This window comes from Staurois parvus, unplaced genomic scaffold (genome assembly GCF_062004578.1).
Source record: "Staurois parvus isolate SC_StPar_1 unplaced genomic scaffold, SC_StPar_1.0 ptg000818l, whole genome shotgun sequence".
NCBI lineage: Eukaryota > Metazoa > Chordata > Amphibia > Anura > Ranidae > Staurois > Staurois parvus.
In genome coordinates, this window is record NW_028318614.1 from 6,933,361 (window position 1) to 6,956,336 (window position 22,976).

At 41.5% G+C, this 22,976-nt stretch overlaps 1 protein-coding gene across 7 annotated transcripts in view; it reads right to left on the minus strand.

Moving 5' to 3' along the window:
• PPP6R3 (protein phosphatase 6 regulatory subunit 3) overlaps window positions 1-22,976 on the minus strand; it is a 132,381-nt gene that overhangs the window by 14,460 nt on the left and 94,945 nt on the right. For 3 of the 7 annotated variants that reach the window (XM_089654991.1, XM_089654989.1, XM_089654988.1), the window contains 6 exons: window positions 12,996-13,082; window positions 9,707-9,804; window positions 8,865-8,919; window positions 8,027-8,157; window positions 1,707-1,828; window positions 5-158 (listed from right to left, as the gene is read on the minus strand). In XM_089654991.1, the coding sequence (XP_089511117.1) occupies window positions 5-158; window positions 1,707-1,828; window positions 8,027-8,157; window positions 8,865-8,919; window positions 9,707-9,804; window positions 12,996-13,082 (647 nt within the window). The remainder of the gene's footprint in view (window positions 1-4; window positions 159-1,706; window positions 1,829-8,026; window positions 8,158-8,864; window positions 8,920-9,706; window positions 9,805-12,995; window positions 13,083-22,976) is intronic. The other 4 variants (XM_089654994.1, XM_089654993.1, XM_089654995.1 and 1 more) reach the window with 2 other exon arrangements.

The window sequence follows — 22,976 nt, forward strand, 5'->3', positions numbered from 1 at the left end:
TTACCTAACCGAGGATGTGAATTCAGCAAATGAGGCCCAGCCTGTTTCTTTTGTAGACAATGGCTCTTCTGTGCTCCACACATCTGATCCCACTGAATCTAAACTGGCTACATGTGCAGTTTCCATTGGGATATCAAAGTTTGCTGGCCAGTTGCTTGCTAAAATAAATAGAAACAGATAGTGATGGAATATGTTCAAGCAAAAGACACCAATCAGAGCTATTTTTGCATAGAGGTCTAAATGACTTTCTTCAGTTAAGCTACAGGCAGAAGAAAATACATTTACAAAAACATTAAACTACTAAAGTGGCTGTATAGCTTGCACAGCTATGGTGTAATAATCTTGAAAAACGAGCTCTAGTGATTCTCTTATAAGCCATTGATCAGGATTTTGATAACACAAATAGCCCCCACTGATCAGTCCCCCCTACAACCTATAAAATCAAAACTACATCACTCTTCTGCAGCATTCTATGTAATGACAAACTTTTGTTGCGGCTGCTATAGAAGCAGATTCCGGTGAAGAAACCAAAACTTGAAGAGCAATTAAAGCCAACAAGTTAAACCTTAACATGGTACTAATGCTATCCAGCAACCACTGCAGTTCTGCCAAAACTAGTTAACTGAACCTACCTAAAAATCAGAGTTCCCTTTACCAATAATCCACAGAGCACATCATAGGTTTATTGAAGTGCATTTTTCTGAAGTTGGTAGTGTTACATCCTCCATCTCTCTGCTTCTCTTATCACCAGTATCCAACACAAACTTCTACTACAAATGTAAACCCTATACTGATCAGGTTCCAAGCATGTGAGAGCAAGGAGCAGGGTTTATAAACTGGGGTTAAGGTTGCACTCACAGTCAGCGTTTGCCAGAAGTGCAATTTTCACATGACTAGCTTAAGGAAGCCTATTTCAATGGACTAACCTACCTGCAACAAATGCAGTAAGTAGTCCAAGTAGCTTTCTGCCATGTTTAATTTTGCACATTTTTGGGTGTTTGTTTCATGTTTTTGCATGTGGCAAAGCGCACATCTGTGGCACCAGTAACAATTACACCGCAAACATTTCATGCCTTTTTTTAACCACGTTTCGTAAACATGAACAAAACATGTGTAGATGTGAATGGGGCTAAAATAGTCTAATGCACCACAGTGTAATCCCTGAACCAAAATACAGGCTAGATTGGTGCCATACAGCAATAAGTTCTAATTTTCAAGTGAAGTCTACATTTAAAAAGACATTAAAGCTTCCTTTTTTTGTTTTATTAAAATAACAAACCAATTATACTTACCTGCTCTGTGTAATGGTTTTTGCACAGAGCAGCCCTTGGGTCCACCGCCAGGGCTCCAGACTCCTCTTTGACGAGTGCCCCCAAGGAAAGCCACTTTCCATGGGGGCAACCATACAGGCCCACTCCTGAGCTACCTTGTCTGCGTCTATTGGGATAGTGTGGGAGGCTCAGCCCAGCATTTGACTGACAGCAGCAGGAGTCAATAGCTCACGCTGCCATCAATTTGTCTAGGGAAGGAGACAGCGGCGAGAGCCGCTGCTGCATAAAATGCATCAAGGTGAAAAAACGTAAGGCTTTAGAACCATTTTCTCAGTTTTAGATTACAAAACATTAAAAACTAATTAAATGATGGGAAAAAAACAAAACAAAAAAAACATGTCTAACATTCAAAACTGTAAATTTATGAAGACCTGCCTTCATTAGCATCCACCTCCATTTTATCTTCTTGGTTGACTGTGCTTGATTCAAATAATCCCTGTTTAACAGAGTCTTCTTCTTCAGAATCTGTACTCTCTTCGCTGTCTGTGCTTCCTGAGCTGTATTAAAATATATGTTGAGAAAGGCCAGGATGCAAAAAACAAGACACTAAACAAAATATTTATACAATTATACCTGTACCCTGCAATGATCACCTTCAATATGCACATTTTAGGCAATGCTAAATAACTGAACATCCTGGTTTCTCTTTACAAAACATTTAGCTATGCTATAGCTAAAGGGAAAAAAAATGTCAGACATTCAAAAGCACTACGCAGACTACGGACAGTAAAATTTTTCAGAACATGGCACAGAATTTCATTGCACATAAAATTCACTTGTCCAAACAAAGAAAAAAACAAAAAATAAAACACAACCCACTGTAAATTAGTTTAACATTAGATCTATTGTGTGTTTTAAGTGGTACATTGTTTATGGCCACTAGAGGAAGGTGAAAATGTGGGGAAAAAAAGAAAAGAAAAAAAAAAGTACACCCATCCTTTAAGTAAAGCGTGTACCATTTTTTTACCACTTTTGCGGTGCACTTTTTACAGGCCATGTGATTTCAAAAACCATACCAAAAGTTCAACGCAGGTATGTTGATGCATTTTTGCAGCGTTTTCCACCGATTTCCAATAGGGAGGTGCACTTCGGTGCATTTTTTTTTTTTTTTTTTTAACCACACCAAAAATGCAGCAAGCAGGATTATAAAATATGCACCAGACTCGCGACGGATCCGTGTGAAGAGTTCCACAGGAATACATGCTAATGTGTTTTTCATTCGCTTTTTGTAAACAAAAGCAGAGGGAAGAAATGGATCAGTGTGAAAGCACCCTTCAAGTGGAACTTCACTCTCTCAATCAGCAGTTTTAATCCGTATACTGCTAGCATTGGCAACTAGATAGGAAGGTATATTATATTAAATTTTTATCCAATTCTTCAGTTACTTCCTGGTTTCCATGCCTAGGCAAATGATGTCCTACATCCCAAGAGTCTTCAGGAGGGCCTCTCTCAGCTAAGCACACCCTCCTGCCGCAATGCCTGAGCCAAGGGCAGATGGATGGTTGAAGAAAAAGATACATGAATCAGCTGCACTTACTCCAGATGGCCATGGCCAGAAATACTAGGGAGTGTTTTCCAAAGTGATTTCTCAGCAAAATAAAGCATGGAGACATGTATGGACGGGTGAGTTTGCTTTGAATACTAAAAACGAAATGGTGTCTTTGCTTTGTGTTCAGGTATAGTGTAGATCCACTTTAAAATACAGAACATTAAATCTCAAAATCACAGGAATGCTGGCCATCTCAACCCATGCACAGCGTATTACTAATGTCCATATAGAAACATATGGGTACCAGTGACCATAACATGATTTCATTTGTTAGCTGTAAACACACACACACGAAAAATAAAAAAAATGCTCAACTTTGAGAGCTAATTTTCCAAGGCTGAGAGCTGCTCTCTAAGACAGGGAGGGAATATTGGCATCGAACACAACACAGAAATGGGAGTCCAACAAGAAGATTTATGTGAACACTGCTAAATATATTCCCATGGGCAACAAGTTTAAAAGGCTAAAAATCAAACTTATGTGGCTTACGGACAAAAGTAAAAAAAAAAAACAAAAGGCTCTAAATAAGAAAAGAGCCTTTATTAAATATAAAAATGAAGGAACACTATCATTGTTCAAACATTACAAAGAATATAACAAAATGTAAAAAGGAAATCAAGGCCGCAAAAATTTAAAACGAACGACAGATTGCAAAAGATAGGACAAACCTCCAAAGATTCTTCAACTATATAATTGATAAAAAGGTCCAGTCTGAGCATGTAGGCCCTTTACAAAATAATCTAGAGTGGGTGACTGGGGACAAAGAGAAGGCAAATTGATTAAATACCTTCTTCAGCTCTGTGTATACAAAGGAGCATGGGGGAGCTCTTGTCCATAATAGGCATGGTATTGACACAGCCCCAAATTATCCAGATTGGCTCACTATTGATATGATCCAGAAATATTTAGACAGAATAAAAAGTGAATAAAGCACCTGGACTGCATGGCATACACCCATGGGTCCTTAAAGAATTGAACTCTGTTATTTAAAAGTCCTTGTTTCTAATTTTTTGGGACTGTGTAACAGCTTCCCCTCCGCCCTATAGCAAATATACTGCTACAGGGCAGCAGGGGTGCACAAAATCACATCACATACGCGCGCGATTTTGCATTTCCAGGTAGGGGGCGCGTACGCGCGCCCTACCCGTGCTGCCGTCAGTCACTGGGTCCTGGCTGATGATGTTCAAACGGGGAGGGCGGCTGCTTTGTTTACTAACAGTCGTCCTCCCTGTCGGCTCGGACACACTGCTCGGACACATCCAGAGCAGTGTCACCGACACGGCCCACTAGTAAAACCACTCCCAGCACACAGTTAACCCTTTGATCGCCCCTCATGTTAACTCCTTCCTGCTCAGTGCCATTAGTACAGTGTTAGTGCTTTTTTTTTCTAGAACTGATCACTGTTTCAGTGACACCAAGTCCCCCCCCCTTGTCAGAATACCACCACAGTCTTGGTATAAGTCGCTGATCATCGCCATTACTAGATTAAAAAAAAAATTCCAGTGTACAGTGAAAGAAATAAATATTTGATCCCCTGCTGATTTTGAATGTTTCCCACTCACAAAGAAATGCAGTCTAAAAATTGAATGGTAGGTGTATTGTAACAGAATAGCAACATTAATTTCAAAAGAAATGCATGTCTAACAAATTATGCACTGATTTGCATGTTCATGATGGAAATAAGTATTTGAGGTCCTTCACAAAAAACAGGACTTCGTACTTGGTGGCAAATCCCTTGTTGGCAATTACAGAGGTCAGACGTTTCCTGTAATTGGCCCCCAGGTTTGTACACCTCTCAGGAGGGATTTTGGCCCACTCCTCTTGGCAGATCCTCTCCAAGTCATTAAGGGTTGGTGGCTGACGTTTGGTATCTCGAACTTTCAGCTTCCTCCACAGATTTGCAATTGGATTAAGGTCTGGAAACTGGCTAGGCCACTCCTAATGTGCTTCTTCTTGAGCTACTCCTTTGCTCCCTTGGCTGTGTGTTTTTGGTCATTGTCATGCTGGAACACCCATCCATGACCCATTTTCAATGCCCTGGCTGAGGGAGGAAGGTTCTCACCCAAGATTTGACGGTACATTGCCCTGTCCATCGTCCCTTTGATGCAGTGCAGATATCCTGTCTCCTGAGCAGAAAAACACCCCCAAAACAGAATGTTTCCACCACCATGCTTGACAGTAGGGATGGTGTTCTTGGGGGTCATAGACAGCATTTCTCCTCCAAACACGGCGAGTTGAGTTGATGCCAAAGAGCTTGATTTTGGTCTCATCTGACCACAACACTTTCAACCAGTCCTCCTCTGCATCATTCAGATGTTCAATGGCAAACTTCAGACGGGCCTGGACATGTGCTTTCTTGAGCAGTGGGACCTTGTGGGTATTGCAGGATTTCAATCCTTGTCGGCGTAGTGTTACCAATTGTTTTCTTGGTGACTGTGGTCCCAGCTGCCTGGAGTTCATTGACAAGATCCTCACGTGTAGTTCTGGGATGATTCCTCACTGTTCTCATGATCATTGACACTCCACAAGGTGAGATCTTGCATGGTGCACCAGACCTAGGGAGACTAACCGTTGTTTTGGGTTTCTTCTTTTCGCGAATGATTGCACCACTTTTGTCACCTTCTCACCAAGCTGCTTGGTGATAGTTTTGTAGCCCATCCAGCCTTGTGTAGGTCTACAATCTTGTCCCTGACATCCTTGGACAGCTCTTTGGTCTTTGCCATGGTGGAGAGTTTGGAATCTGATTGCACCAACTGTTGTCACCTTCTCACCAAGTTACTTGGCGATAGTTTGGTAGTCCAGTCCAGCTTTGTGTAGGTCTACAATCTTGTCCCCAATATCCTTGGACAGCTCTTTGCCATGGTGGAGAGCTTGGAATCTGATTGTTTGATTGCTCCTGTGGACAGGTGTCTTTTATACAGGTAACAAAATGAAATTAGCAGCACTACCTTTACTGTTTCTAATCTCAATCTTTAAGAGCCTGCTTCTAATCTCAGCTTGTTACCTGTGTGAAAAACGCCTGGTAGCCAAAAATCCTGCTGAATGATAGGGGATCAAACACGTATCTCCCTCATGAACACGCAAATCGGTGCATAATTTGTTAGACATGCATTTTAGAATTTTTTTGTTGCTATTCTGTCTCTCAGTGTTACAATACACCTACCATTCGATTTTTAGACTGATCATTTCTTTGTGAGTGGGCAAACATTCAAAATCAGCAGGGGATCAAATACTTATTTCCTTCACAGTATATACCGCCATTTGTAAACGCTATAACTTTCTCACAAACCAATTTACACATTGGGATTTTTTTTTATTTTTTTTTTTAGCAGACACGTAGCAGAATACATTTTGGCCTAAATTTATGGTGAAATTTGATCTTTTTACATTACTGGACATGTTTATTAGCAAAAAGTCAGAAATATAGGTTTTTTCCTCAAAATTGTCGGTCTTTTTTTTTTACACTGCGTTGCAACCCAAAAAAAAGGCCTGGTCAGAAAGGGGGTAAATCCTCAGGAGGGTAAGTGGTTAATGACGGGTATGGTACCACTGGACTGGCGTAAGGCCAATTTAAAAAGATCAAAATCTTTACCGAGTAATTATAGACCTGTAACTTCTATAGTTGGGAAGATACAGCATGAATTCGTGAAAGACAGAAGTTAACAAAAATGATTTCTTTTTATGAGGAGGTGAGCAAAACCTCTGACAGAGGGGTGGCTGTGGACGTGCTATACTTGAACTGTGCCAAACGCTTTTGCAAAATCCCCCACATGGCTAATGTGTAAGGTAAAATCTACAGGCTTGGAAAAATCTGTATGTAAAAATGGATAGAAAACAGGTTAAATTGTATTCAAAGAGTAGTGGTTAATGATTCATACTCTGAGTGGTCTGCGGTCATCAGTGGTGTACCCCAAAGGTTCAGTGTTGGGACCCTTACTTTTTAATATATCTATGAACGATATAGGTTTTGGGATTAAAAATCCCATTTCATTCTTTGCAGAGGACACCAAGCTGTGCAGTGGAATAACGTCCTTACAGGATGTCTCCAATTTGCAAGCCAACCTCAATGCACTGTTTAATTGGGCAACTATGTGGCAAGAGAGATTTAATGTTGATAAATGTAAGGTTATGCACTTGGGGGCTAAGAATATGCATGCATCATACATACTAGGGGGAGTACAACTGGGGGAATCAATGGTGGAGAAGGATCTGGGAGTTCTGGTAGATCACTAGCTTAATAATGGCATGCAATGCCAAGCTGCGGTTTCTAAAGCGAGCAAAATCCTCTCTTGTATTAAAAGAGGTATAGACTCCAGAGAGAGAGAGATATCATATTACCCCGGTACAAATCATTAGTAACACCTCATCTGGAATATGCAGTTCAGTTTTGGGCACCAATTCACAAAAAACATTGGGGAACTGGAAAAAGTACAGAGAAGGGCAACCAAACTGATAAGAGGCATGGAGGAGATCAGATATGAGGAAAGATTAGAGGAACTGAATTTATTCTCTCTTGAGAAGAGGAGATAAAGGGGGGATATGATCAACATGTATAAATACATCAGTGGTTCATATAGTGAACTCAGTGTAGAGCTATTCACCCTGAGGTCATCACAGAGGACAAGGGGGCACTCTTTACGTCTGGAGGAAAACAGATCTAATCCACAAATCTGGAAAGGTTTCTTCACAGTGAGAGCTGAGAAAATGTGGAATAGACTCCCTCAAGAGTTGGTTCTGGCCAGCTCAGTGGGTTGCTTTAAAAAAAAGGACTGGACTCTTTCTTAGATACACAGAATATATGGATACTAACATTTTAGGTAAAAGTTGATCCAGGGAATATCAGATTGCCTCTCGGGGGATCAGGAAGGAATTTTCTCCCCTGCAGAAGAAAATTGGATCATGCGTTGCTGGGTTTTTTCTTTTTAATTCCTCTGGATCAATTGTGGGTATAGGATTATAACTTTTTTTGAGTTTGAACTGGATGGACGTTTGTCTATGTAACTATGACAAAAACCTTCCTAACCCCATAAATTGCAAATTGGCTGCCAATTATAAGCATTTCTATGCAATCTTTTCACGATTAAGGGTATAAAACAAAGCCTAAAGCTCTGCAAGACCACCATGAATGGTGCACACAGTTAAGCACCTGGATCTTCTCTGAGTATCCTGTGTGAATGCAAGATTCTTCTCTTCCCAAATATCTTCCTCATCTGATCCGCCATCATCAAACTGCTGTATCCTTTCTTTGCAGCAAGCTTCAAACAACGCGATGTTGGCCTAAACAAAAAACACCACATAGTTAGAAATGTTAATTTTAAATAGATTGGGAAGCTATTAGATGACAGAGGAATAAAGTATACAAGTGCTGCTTTGTTTAGGCATACATGTATACTTAGTACAAGCTGTATTTTGCACTGCTGCCCTGTCGAGGAAGAGAGGGATGCCTGGGGAAGCAACCTACAGCAACAAGGGAAGTCTCAATGTAGCTTCAGAGAAAACGGACACTACTGGAGATGGTTAGACAGGTTGTTGGCCATCGAGACCACTTGCACATACACAGACACGTATTTGCATTACTGCAAGGCACCATGCATGTTCTTTACATTGTGGTTTATTTTATATGGCATTCCAGTGTACTAAATGGATGCATGTGGGTTAAAATGGACATTAAAATACAAAGCATTGTAGTGCAGTGTCTTGAGAAATATAGTGCAGGTGCATTTTCTGGTCTGTTGGTGGCCCGTTCAAATGAATATGCCGCCTTAATTAAGCATACGTTACCAATAGTAGAGGTATGACTCGGGTCTAAAACCACAGTGAAACTAAACCCTGAAGGACAGTGGAAATTTTGGCATTTTGCTATGTGTCCTCATCACAGACATAAATATGTTTTAACAAACCAAGAAAAGTTAAACAAAAAACACCAACATGCACAAAACATGAACACAAAAGTACCAGAATGCAGCAATTTTTTCAATACTCACGCTTTCATTTGCGTTGAGAGTGAAGTTAATGTCCGAGACACGATCAAATGAGACACTGTAAAATGACAAAATTTATGCATAAAAATATTAACAGCCAACAGTTAAAGCACATATTGTGCTATGGTACAGAACAGCCAGCTACAGCGCTAACTCTGAGGAAAGTGAAGAGACAGGAAAAACTGAAAAAGTATCAGTTTTTCGTCAAGAAAAAAAAGTCAGAGACACAAAGCAGCAGTACTGGTACTGCAAAACCTGGGATGGGGAAGAGATTAGGTGCAGCATGCACATTGCCATTTAATTAATGGAGTCGTACATGCTGCTGCACAGCCAAGTGTGGTAGGCAGTAGATGTAATGACCTAATGGGCTGAAAAAGTGGAAATACTTTGCGTACAAAAATAAATAAAAAAAACCCACCAGAAAAAAAATAAAAAACAAAAAAACACACACCCGTTTAGACTGTACACAATCATGAAAAAAAAAAAAAACTGACCAGTACAACACCAAAATAATTGTGTAATGTTCATGTGATACTTGAAATACTGGCCACCCACTTGGTGACCTTTTTGACATTAGGTACTACCCACCACCAACGCCAGAAAACAGAAAAGAATCCAAAGAGGAAAGCGATTTTAGTAGCATCACGTCCATAATTACAGTTAACAGATCTGTTCCACAAAATTAGGTTTTGCGTGAAAGCCCAATTCACACAAGCTAATTGATAGGTTATTGAGCGGTGATCGCAACAGATTTAAAAACAGAATGAAAGACTAAGTGTATTTAGAAAAATCACCAGCAGACACAAACAGTAAAATGTTAAACCACAATAAGGAGTCATACTCACTTCCCAAGGTCATCTTGGTCAGCAAACTTCTCATCGTTGAAGCCAAACTGGTCAATAAAATTGGACGTCATTTGTTGCATCTGATAATCAGAAAAGGCCTGGCAATCCCAGGACCAACAACAGTGGTATAACATGTATTCTAAACTGCTCCTGAAAATAACTTTGTAAAGGATGCTTCTACACTGGTGGAAGTGTCTTCTATTACATATGCAATACCTGAAGGATTAATGTTTTTACATAAGTAGCATTTAGCAAAGGTGAGCCACAGCATATTGGCTAAGATATGAAAAAAAAAAAAAAAAAATCCAGCCAAACGTGATTATGCTCTTTCATAAAGCCAGTGGCAGGCTAGGAAAGGTCTAATAATTCACTGTTTCATATTATCTCCCCCCCCCCCCACACACACACTTAACAGGTTTAAAAGGATAAGCTCCCCATTCGTAACATGTTACATCCTCCCTGATAGCGGTCACAATTTAAAAAAAAAAATAAAAAAAAATTAAAAATGCACCCGTGCAGGGCTCCACTCGGCCAGCCGCATCAGTCATTCACAGTGTTTTGTGAATGAGAACACTACAAGTTCCGACAGCCTTTGGATTAATTGAGCCTTCCTGTCAGTATCTGCTTGCCCATATGGGATGTACAAACAAGCAGATACAGTACAGGTCAGAGTGAGGCCTGCATGGCACCAGTGATATGCTGATCGCTGGTGTAATGCTTTAGAGTCTCCAGAAAAAAACAAAATGCAAAAAAAGGATTTATTATTTTTTTTGTTAAAAGGTGAACTTATCCTTTAAGCTTAAATTTATAGTTTTACCTTTTTTTTTTTTAAATTAAAGTGGTTGTAAAGCCTAGTACAGACTGACTGAATGTCGGGCGGCATAAACCTGTTCAATAAAAAACAGCCAACATTCGGCCCTTGTGTACGGTGGCTGGTTTCTGTCGAAGGGGCATGACCAAAAAAGGGCTGCCAACTGGCTCCCGATAAGCACACTCAACCAATGGCTGAGAGCGCTGACCAGGGGGGCTGGCCCACTGTCAGAACACAATACCTCAGTGGGGGAAATCCCTGTTCTAACATCAGATAGTACAGTGGGTCCTCCTGAGCTCTACTAGTGTGTGCCAGGCTTACAGGCTGAAGGTTTTTTTACCTTAATGCATTCTCTGCATTAAGGTAAAGAAAAAAAAAAAAAAAAAAAAAACACCACTTCAATACTCAGCACATGATCCATAAACTAAAGCACCGTTAATGACATTTTTTAATAAAAGTGATTGTAAATGATAAAATGCTTCTCTTACATGCTATACTACTTGCTCTGTGCAATGCTTTTGCACAGTGCAGCCCTAAACCTCTTCAGGGATTCCCTGTTGGCACTGTAGGTTTCTCCTCCTGAGTGCTTATGCTGCTCTTGTGTACAAAACTGCATTGAGATTGGGCTCAAGTAAATAAATTTAGGGGGGGCCGATTATATATATTTTTTTTTTACCCTAATGCAGAGAATCGATTAAAGGTAAAAAAACAAAAAACAAAAAAAACACACATCTTTGCAATGACTTTAGGGTGTGCTGCAATGAAAACAGCCTTGTGATTAAAGTGTTACTAAACCCAGGACCCTGCATTCACTATCTGATCTCAGTACACAGAACATGGAAGTGCAATTAGTTTAGTAAATATAAACTGCTAAATACCTTTTCTCATCAGCAGTTCGAGCAGTCTTGTGACTTCTATCACTGTTCAGCAGTTACATGTTAAAGCTTGTGGGAGGACTTTTCATTGTGCTCTAGGATGATGCAGGACCCCTGACCTGTCTCGACAGGGCTGATTGGCCCTGTGCTGATCACATGCACTCTCCCAAGAAAAAAAAACAAAACAAAAAAAAAAAAACTTTCTAGCAACACACCAAACTGAGCATGCACAGAAGGTCTCCACACGATATGTCTCATCAGGAGATAAGAGGGGCACTGGAAGGGGAGGATCAGAGAAGTCAGGATCAAACAGCATTTTTACACAATGCAGATTAACCCCTTAGGTTCCAGAGTGAGTATAACAAGCATGATTTATTGCATATACAGACTGACTTTACTGCTGTGGGTTTAGTAACACTTTAATTGTGTGATGAAGCAAATCAGTGCGGCTTGCACCACATTCACAAGACTTGGTGGCAACAAGCAGCTCTTTTAGATCTCAAAAAGTCTCATTTAAAATTGTACATGAATGGGACAGAAGAACCTTGTGCTCTTAAGTTTTTCTATCACTCGGTACCAACATAATTTAAAAAGTTGAACTCCTAGAAGTATTCTATTTTAAAAAATCTACATTCGGCCACCTTTTGATAAGTCACATCCTAAGGAGGGCTACAGGGGGAGCCTCAAAATCACCATCGTAGACTGTGCCACACAACAGGAAGCACTTCCTAAGATGGTGGTGCAGGAGCGACTTCTCCATCTGGTAAGCTGAACACAGGGAGCTGCACGCTTGGCACCTCTGCCATCGAGAAAAAGTGTTTTAATCTTTTCAATGCATGTGAGGTGTTTTGATTGGACAAGGAAGAGAGAAGGGGCAGAGGACATCAATCTATCCTCATCCTATCCAAGCATGCCTTGTATTCACTGAAACAAAGGGTGAAGTGCCAAACAAGCAACTTCCTGTGTTCACTAACCAGAGTAGAAATTTCCCCAGCACTGCTGGAACAGGATTTTGGGACTCCCCTGCAGTCTTCTGGATGTGACATATTAAATAACCACATGTAACCAAGCTGGAGCCATGTAAATGTTCATAGAATATTCCTGGAGTTCTTGAAATTATTTATTACAGTATAAAATAAGCTTGTGCATGTTCAACTAACAAGGCTTGACCCAGCACTACCATTACCGACCATACACACACTTTTTTGCATTTGTGATGAAATGTAAATCTCCACTCTTAGGGCTTGCTTTACACTAGTGGCAAGAACTGCTGCCCCACTGAAAAGCAATTTGCTGTGGTATTGTTTTTCAGAGGCAACATTTCACCTCAACTTTAGTTTTAGCCCCCTAAATGCTGCACTACCATGCCACGACCACATACATTGCGTGAGGTTGCAGCACAGTCCCATACACTTAAATAGCTCATGCTTGGTGGGTGATAGTGTGCTGCGTTACTGTCCCCACCGAATGCTACTGTAAAACAGCACATACAAAAGGCAGCGTTGAACTTAGGCCAAGGGTCACATGAAAAATCTATCTGCTAATACACCCTTTTAAATAAGACAGCCTTACAATATATGTTGATACTATAGTTATGCCTAACCTGCTGTATGGAAGAATCTTGCGAGAAGCCTGGATCTTTAAACTCTATCTCATCATCGCTGGAGGAGTGGATATGTCGTGTTGTGACCTGCAGATTGAGAGGGGGACACAACATAGCCTTGCATTAACCTGTGGGGTAACCTTGCAATTTTACAATGTAAGGCATCGTTTACTTTTTAACTTTATAGAAACGTTACATAAATGACATTTTATTCATTTTTTGTGCACAGAAGCTCAGTTGCAGTTCAAAGAAACACAGAAGACTTCAGGAGAATTGGGATGTGGAAAAAAGCCGACGTGCTCATTTTCCCACACCTCTCCTACATTGTGATGTAAAGAGGGAACATGGGAGTCAGTTTTTTTTTACTTACCTGTAAAAATATCCTTCCTGGAGAACACTGTAGGACACAAAAGTAATTTAGACCACTGGGTTATATGCACCACCTTCAATTGATGGGACACAGGCAAAAAGCAAACGCTGGAGTCAGCCCTGCATAACTCACCCATTCCCAGCATTAATTGAAAAGAATGCAGCGCTTCATATAAAAATAAGCATGACATAAAATGGAAATAAAAAGATAAAAAGTCTTAAAAAGTGCAACGTGGCATTCGTGATTCCTTAGATGGTTATTTGAAATGACGTGACTTCCATGGTTCATGAGGAGTATATAATGTACTAACCAGATAGCACATGTTAATGTGCGTTGGAGTGAATAAGACCTACTCCAAAGGTACTCTGGAAACCGGAACTCTGCAAATAGGTGATGTCGTCAGGTGGGGTAGAGTCACCAGATGTCATCCGACCAGCGCAGATATCCTCATTCCAGTATTAAAGGTGATCCTTGGTAGGATACGTACACCCATGTGCATGATCCCCCTGGTGGACGAAGTCCATATCGCACGATGCACCTTATGTGATAATAATGCATTATACTGGAATGAGGATATCTGCGCTGGTCGGATGACATCTGGTGACTCTACCCCACCTGACGACATCACCTATTTGCAGAGTTCCGGTTTCCAGAGTACCTTTGGAGTAGGTCTTATTCACTCCAACGCACATTAACATGTGCTATCTGGTTAGTACATTATATACTCACTTCTCATGAACCACGGAAGTCACGTCATTTCAAATAACCATCTAAGGAATCACGAATGCCACGTTGCACTTTTTAAGACTTTTTATCTTTTTATTTCCATTTTATGTCATGCTTATTTTTATATGAAGCGCTGCATTCTTTTCAATTATTGCACTATATACTAGAGGATTCAGGTATTTCTTTTATATGCTGGCGGCTGACTGTATACCATAACATTTTATGTTACCCTAGCGCTCGTACATCCAACACATTCCCAGCATTGCTTAGGTTTTTCACTAACCAATATCAGAGTACTAGCGGACACAGTTAATTCCTCAACCACCAAGAAGTCAGCAACAGCAAAATAACGGCTAACAGGAACAAAATGGAACTGAGAAAGTCCATCCAGTGTCACCTGGAGGAACTTACAACCAAGACCAGGGCACACTAGACATGAACATCAACCTGGACACGCACCAGTCCAGAGTCTGGATGCCAGAAAGTCTGTTTGATGTTACCCAATGGAGACAAGAGTGAAAACCCTTCCAGTGAAGGAGGAACCAGCTGTTTGCAGCTTAAGAAGTCTGCTTGCCAATTTTCCACATGAAACTCTACAGCTTGTAGTCTCTGGACACACCATTTTGAACCCATACATTAGAGAAATCTTGGGTCCTCTTAACTGCAAAGGCTACTAGTCACCCATTTCTGGAAGGGAGGGGGTGTCCCTCTATTGAGGTGGTTTGTTGCCTAGAGGGCTTAGGAGTTACAAGATTTCTTCAGAAATTCTTCGGCTTAGCTCCCAAGTCTCTGAAAGGAACCCTTTTAGAACCAGCCGAAAACAGTTTTTGCTCCAAAGGCTTTGCAGCTTCTTCAGGAGGTAAGAGTGCCCTTCCCTCTTGTAATCTTTTAGATGAACCTACCCAAGACATAAAAGATGCGTTTTCCCTCTAAAGGCATACAATCCAACTGCTTCTTGCAGAGGAGCTCTGCTGACCAGCATTGTAACCATAGTACTTGGCTCATATAGACTAACAAATTCCAGGCAATTGGTTGTTGGCAAGAGTCTCATAACCAATGCATAATAAAGCATAAGGCTTTGAGAAAGAGGTCTATGTGCAGTTTAGCACAAAAGTATATTTCAGGGCCCCTTGTTTTCTTTATGCACTTAACACAGATCAACAAGGCTTTACAAACACTCATGAATACAAAGAGTTGTATGGCCTCCTTCAAGGATGGACTCAAAACACTTTGTCCAACGGGTCCTTAAACACTGGTACATTGTGCACTGGGACTGTAAGAGTCTTAATCAAACAAGTCAACTTTTGCATAAGCGGTCTTTCATCAGTTTTCTGCAAACCGCTTGGGTACAGATTCTCAATCTCAGGCTGCATAGGAAAAGATTTTGACAGTTTGGGAGCTTTCCATGACCCTAACCCTGCCACTCTAGGACATGAAGTTCTGGCCGGACAGCTTCAGATTTTTATGGACCTCCTCCTTGAGCAAACTTACTGTGGACCTTAGTGTCTGGGAAATGCTGGAGGCCAGAGTGTGCTCCTCAAGAGATTCTTCTATGTCAGAGGTATTTGCTTTCTGTGACCCTATCCTCCACCAACCCTAGTAGGGACAGTAGCTCCTGTTGCTCTGCCTTAAATCATTGGGAATATCTGCTAATTGTTCCAGCATGTTGAAGAAGGCAGCAGAAAATTTCTCTTTGGACACAAAGGTGCTCCATAGGCAGCCTTTGTGTACATCCTCTGGTCAGTTCTCAGACCAAAAAGGGCTGGATCAAAGAAGCGCCTTCACATTTGCAGTGCACTGTTCTGAGCCACACATGTGCAGTAGGATACATATGTGAGACATGCATGCACAGTGTGTACCAGGACACACCTGTGCAGAGCACTGGTGGCCCTCAAGCACCACAGGCTGGGCGGCACGCACATGCCTAGCACTTAAGCAACCTAAAGCTACCATAGAAAGGAGGCCCAATAAAGCCTGACAGTACTGCTACAGTGCCCTCCAGAGGCTCCAGCTGACTGATCCCTGCAGTTCCTAGGTACAGCAGGCAAAAAAACTCCAACCTTGCCAAGGTTACTCTCAGATGAAAAAATGGTAGAAACCAGCATGAAAGGATCCCAAGAAGTAGCAACGTATTCTGAAACCAGCAGAACCTTAATGGCTCAATCCACACCTCTGCAGGTTAGGCATACCCCACAGGGTCTTCAGGGACTGGGCTTTGCCACAGCAGACCATGGCCCTGTATAGCACTCTACCAGCTAATTCACACAATGCAACCACCTGCAAATGTGCGAGCCTGTCATCCAGTGCAAGTAGCAGCTTACAGGCTGTCCCTGTTCTTCACACTGGGTTCAAGGTACAGTCCCCTCCAGGAATACGAAAAAAAAAAAAAAATGTAGGGACCGATCCAGATAACTGCAGCTTCTTAACCACAGAGACTCAACAGCAGGATAAAAGTTCACTTTCATGTAATGTTACAAAGCAAACTTTTTTTCTGCTAGTGTCAGTCTGTGATGGACCTCTCTCTCTGCAAACCTGGGAGTGGGTGAGGTTAAGCACTGGGCTTAGTGTAACCATCATGAGTTGGGAGTAAAACCCAATGGTCCAGGAAATAACTGTGTCCTTTTGGAGACCTGTGTTTTTCAAATGCAGAAAACCACAGTTCTCTGCTTTGGATGAACAAGCTTTGTCATTTTCAAGAACTAAAAAACACAGCTAAAATATGTTACATGCTAAATGAAAAAAACACTAGTTACACTTAAAAGTCTGAAAAATTTGTATAATGCATAATTAAGTTGGTCATCGACGCAAGATGCCTGACAGAGTTCATTATGTCTATGGCTACCATCAGGCCCAAACAGAGAAATTGAAAATGTTTTTACATACTGACATTAGATACATTCTGAAAGTTCTAACTTGTATCAACTAAATGCTAAACCATCAACCTTAGACGGATCAATAATTACAAGTCAAGTTCTGCAGTAATTGGAAATTTTCAGGTCAATTTATGAACCCTAGAAGGCGACAATCTTTCCAACAATCAAAGGTGCTCAGAAAGATCAAAGTACTGTGAGTGTTAATGTAGAACAGCATTAGGCCCTGTAGTGCAGGTGAATTGTTTAGGAATAAAGCAAGTTATCTCCTCACCTGCCACTCTGAGGGCAATCTATAGTTAATCAGAACAGGCGAGACGATCTATACCTATTTATGCCTTACTGATAAACCTGGGGCACGCTGTTAAATTTCAGAGCCTCCAGCAGTTTGGCAAGTATCCAGGCGATTCCCTACCAATGCAGCCTTGACACAGCCCTTGAATTTGAAGTACCACAGGTGTACCACTGTTGGGAAGCACAGTCATCCGGGAGAACAAATTATCTGACAGTCCTCAAAGCACAAGTTCCCTGAACACCAGTACTTATTGCAATACTTAGAGGCTGCATTATGCAAGTACTTTGAACCTGAGCACATCTGGCAGCCTGAGGTTCAGATTATCCCAGTCTTCTTACACAGCAGAAGCAGCTTGGTAATCCCAAACAACGTTCAAAATCATAAAGCTGGCCACAGACTGATCAAAATGCTTCTGGTTCAGCAAAAACCGGCCAAATTTTGATCCACCTATTGGTAGACTTTAGCACAACCAGCCAGTCAGTTTTTTTGCTATAGAAGCCAGCAGTGATCACTGTATTCTGCTGGGAAACCTCCTGCCGTCAGAATACAAAAACACACTACAGAAAAAAAAAAAAGTAGAGGGCGCACCAGCCTATTGTATTGTGCCAAAGTATTTATTTAGAACGAGCATAAATTATACTTACAAATACTTGAATTAAAATCGCTCATTGAGCTACTCGTCTACACCCCAGTGGTCCTGGAATCGGCACACTGCGGAGTACAGACGGATTTCGCCGGGGTCTTGGCTTAAGCGTTTCGAAGGCAACCCTTTCATTAGAGCCAACGAACCACAGACTAGTAGCTCAATGAGCAATTTTAATTCACATGTAGGAGTATAATTTATGATTATTTTAAATAAATACTGTGGGATAATATGCACTAGGCTGATGCGCCCTCCTTTGTAGTGGCTTAAGGACATCCCCAGTCCTAGAGGGCAGCAAGGTTTGAAGCAATTCTCCAGTGATGTGGAGTTATCTTCTATACTTGTACCAGGCTATCACACTTATGCAAAGGAGGAGTTTAGTCTATATCAGAATACAATAGCACAGCGGGAGGGATTCCCCATCAACACTGACTGGGTATGGGGGTATGGAAAGCAGTTTTCTTTCCTTCAACCTGTGGTTGAAGAAAAGAAAATTGCACAATGGCCAGCCACAGATGAGATTTTCTTTCCTGCAACCACGGGTTGCAGGAAAGAAAAGAAATTGCTCAAGTCCCCCATCAACAGTACATGTTGACAGGGTCATCCTTCTCACAGCGCAATTGTGTTCTGCCAGGAGGTAGGAGCCTTAACATGAAAGAAGGGGGGAAAAAAAAAAAAAAATTGGAGGACAGGCTAGTTGTACTGAAGTTGATCAATGGATCGACTTCAGTACAACCGGCTTGCCCTTAGATGGATTGAAAGAACAATGCACTGGAACGAATAAAACAAATGTGTCAAAACGAGCATGCAGAAACGCATCCGGACTGCATTTCTGTGGTGTGAACTGGCTCTAAGAGTCTAGATTTTATTGAGTTGTCTAAAACCAGAAACCAACTTAAAAAAAAATGCAAATAGACTGACCATCCTTAGCATGAATTAGCAAACATTCCAAACCCCACCCATTAAACAAAAGTCTCCATATATAAACACTCAAACACAGGTGGACTTTTCACAAGTAAACAGTTGCATAAAGCAAGACTCACACAAGCTGTGCAATCTACAGAATCAAGGAGCAAAAGGCCATTTGTTAAAGAAAAAAAAACCCCAAACAGGCCATAAAAGCAGGAGGGGCAGGCTTAGACAGAGGAGTGCTTCTCACTTCATTTTCATTAAAGCAACTGGAGAGGAGAGGAAGGATTTTTCTAACAACCTACAATCAAAACACCATCAGGAGTGCCACAATACAACAGGTAAAACCATATGGTAGCTTTCTGTATATTTCTGTATATCATCTGTCTGTTAAACAAAAAACACAGCAGGTTGTGTCCTCAAACTGCTGTGGTGGTTTGCCTACTTGTGTCTTCAAACATGTAGAAAGGGCAAAGATGGGTTTCATTCATTATATTTTACTAATCCACAATCTGACATAATTTAAGTAAATAGATCAAATTTTTCCAGGTCAGCCCCTGAAAATGTAACTTCCCTACACAGGGTTCCATATACTCTAGGATTAGATACTATCTAGAAACTTGTAAAGCAGGATATACAAGCATACCGGGTTGAACAGGGGGCACACACAGATCCATGATCCACACAAGTGGATGTGGATGCAGGGATCTCCCCTGCCACACTATTGTATGCTGAACCAGACTAATTTCAAGCCATGTCTGGCTGGGCTTTAGACGCCTAGTTTTACTTACACATGTGTGCCTACAGATATAGCCTTTTTACATATATTTAGGGGCTTGTATAAAGTAGTAGTTGTGTTAAGCTCTGCATAACACGCCTGCTGGTGGGCATTGTGAAATGGCAATGCAATGGAGTTGTTACAACACATCAGTTTTCTTTTTAATTTTCACTGAAATGTCACAAAATGACATTTCATTCAAACTTTATGCACCACAATGTGTTGTCACATGTGGCAAGATGAATTGTGCTGTGCAGAAATGCAGACATGTTGCATTCCTATACAGTACACTATAATGCACCTGTATGATGTAAAAAAGGTTAATAGAAAACAATTGTTTTCTATATGCTCTTGCACTGAGCCTACATAGATCAATGCAGCTCAACAAACTTGTTGTGAAATGACTCCCAAAGGCAATTTTTTTGTTCAAGTGGTTAAAACCCACTGTCAGGTTTTTATTGCTGTATCCCCGTTGAGGAACTTCACTCTAAGGCTGCATTCACACTTGAGTGTTTGGCAGCTTGACACTCCAAAACAGCAAACTTAAAAAATCAATTGTTCTCTATGGTGCCTGTTTGAGTGATCAGGTGTGAACAGGCACCATAGAGAACAAAACGCTCAAGTATGAATGCAGCCTAAGGGCCCATTCACACTGTCCTACAGTCCAACACACTGTTGCCCGCTCAGAGTTTTGAGCTGAAGCACGTTTCATTGCATCAAAGAGATCCCTTTTTTTTGAACCAGCAAACACAAATGCTCCTGCGCTTGGGGATGGACTCCATGCAGGCTACAACCACATTAAGAATGTCCTGGAACATGCACACCTTGCTGCCCTCAAATGGACCGGGGGAATCCAAATATACTGAATGAGGAAAGAACAAAGAGAGGGCGCACAGGCCTAGTGCATTACCATAAAAAATGTTTAATAAGAAATAAAATAGGTGTTGTACTCACAAACGAGAAGTCAAGGCACATCATAAAAGAACTGGGTCAACATCGCGCTGAGTAACAGTCCGCAATGGGGAGTGTAGACATCCAATATGCTGACGCGTGTCGAGGACTTGCCTCTTCCTCAGAGCCCTATTCTCGTTTGTGAGTACAACACCTATTTTATTAAACAATTTTTTATGGTAATGCACTAGGCCTGTGCGCCCTCTTTGTTCTTTCCTCATCCCTTTTTTTTTTTGGACAGAACTTTATATATGTGTACAGAGTGACCCTTCATTCATGTCAATGCAACACACGGATCCATGCATTCACCAAGCGATATGGATACAGGGATCTCTCCTGCTGTGCTACATGTTGCAGAATTATCACACAACTCTGGAATGCAGTGTAACACTGCACTCTGATTTGCACATGAAACACAAAAAAACTTGTTCTAGAATGTGAGAATTCTCCCCACTGAACTGCATCATAATACACTAAGCACTGAATGGAAAAGCCTGCAGTGCTGACTGAGCAGAGAAAATCTGTGTCATCGCAGTTACCTGTATTTTTCCATGAGGAAAAATGCAGCCAAGTGCACAAAGCATGAATGGGTCCTGATCGTCATGAACACAGTTGTCACCAGGAATGAACACAGTTGTCACCGGGAATGAAAGCAAAGGTAAATCCAACATGCAGCTGCCAACAGAACAGGAGTAGAGGGGAAATCTTCCAACAGGGGCATGTTTTCCTTTGACAACATTTGAGAAATGCCTTCTTGTGACATTTTATAGGACAGGAAGTAACGAAAAAGCTCCCCAAAATAAGATCGACCGGAAAAAAAAACAAAAAAAACCCCTTATCTGTGGTTTTAGCCCTCCATAAATGAAAAAAAAAAAAGTTTGGGGGTTAGATATACTTTAAAATGTTTGTTCAATACTCCTAAATTAAACTTCTAAATATGCAGGTACTTTGCCAATGATATTGGCGGAAACCTGCTGATTGGCTGTGGTCAAACAAAACTCTGTACAGACAGCGATTTAGCGGTTTCTTCTCCCGGAAATCAAAACCAGAGTTCAGGGAGGAAAAGCAGCCAGATATGAGTAAAAGCAGCACACATTACACTCGTTAGGCACACAGATAATCCCTTGATTTTGCCTTGATAAATGGATAAGCGCAACTTTGGAAACATGTTACATGTTCCGTTTTTTTCTTCCCCCTCCCCGTGACAGTGGGCCAGGGATCTCCCTGCATCTGCTGTCACCATGTGGAATGGGCATGTGGGCAGAGCCTGCACAGCTACATCATTCATTCACAGAGTTCTGTGAAGGAATGAGCTACACATACCTACAGCCTTTGTAGCGGACGGCTTTTCCCAATGAATTACCATGGCGCTGTGTAGGGAGTTTAATGATTTTTCCTGTCATTGTGTAACTGCCTGTCTTTGCAAGTTAAGATGCAATTACACGGCATTGCACCGGTGAACTGTTGCTTGCGGGTGCAGAGCTGTCCAGGCTCCTACACACCAAAAAAACAAAACAAATGCACATTTTTTTTAACCTTAAAAAAAAAGCTATTTTTCTTAAAAGGTAAACTTGTCTTTTAACCCTTTTGCCACCAGGCATCCTCCAACCTCCTGAAAGTTCACTTCAATGACCATGAATTTACACCAGAAACATTCAAACTGATGAACACCGTGACAGCACTGTTCAGCAGATGCTGATCAAAGCTATTCACCTAAAATGTTCCCCCTCCCTTTAACTGACAGTGCTAACACTGCTTCCACTGCAGCGGTGTCAACGAAACTGCAGCCTCCCCGCTGCTCCCATTTCCCCCTCTGCTACACAGATTCCACAGTACAGTTAACTTTACAAACACCCCATCCTTCCCCATCACCAATCCCTCCCGCTCGCAGAACTAATCATCCGGCTTCCCTGCAGCTGCCTCCCCCCTGGCTTTAGGAGCAGCCACAGAGGATAAACACTACCCTTGGCTCCCCCTAGAATCCCCCCCTATTTGCTGATACCCTGGTGCCTTCTCCAGTGCTGCTGGGCTTTCTTTCTCCCCCCTACCACTGGATGCAGATGCAGCTTAGGAGGGAAACGGCTATCAGGATGGAGAGCAGGGGGAGGGGGCTGGTAAATGTGTATTTACCAGCCCCCTTCCTTTCCCGAATGAACATAGCGAGTGATCAGTACCATGTTCATTCATCACTGGAGCATAGTAAACAGTGTTTACTATGTTTCAGTTTATGAATGAATATGAGTCTATGCAGATACTTCATTCATATGCAGTGAAACTGAAGCTGCAGAAAAAAAAAGGACTGAGATGGAGGTCTTGTGTTCCTATTTCAAAAAAGAGACAGCAGGGGTCTTTTTAGACCCCAGATCTCTATTCAAAGCCCCCCCACCAACCCTCCAAAACATATCAAATATAAACCACGTTGCCCTCCAGAGGATTTAC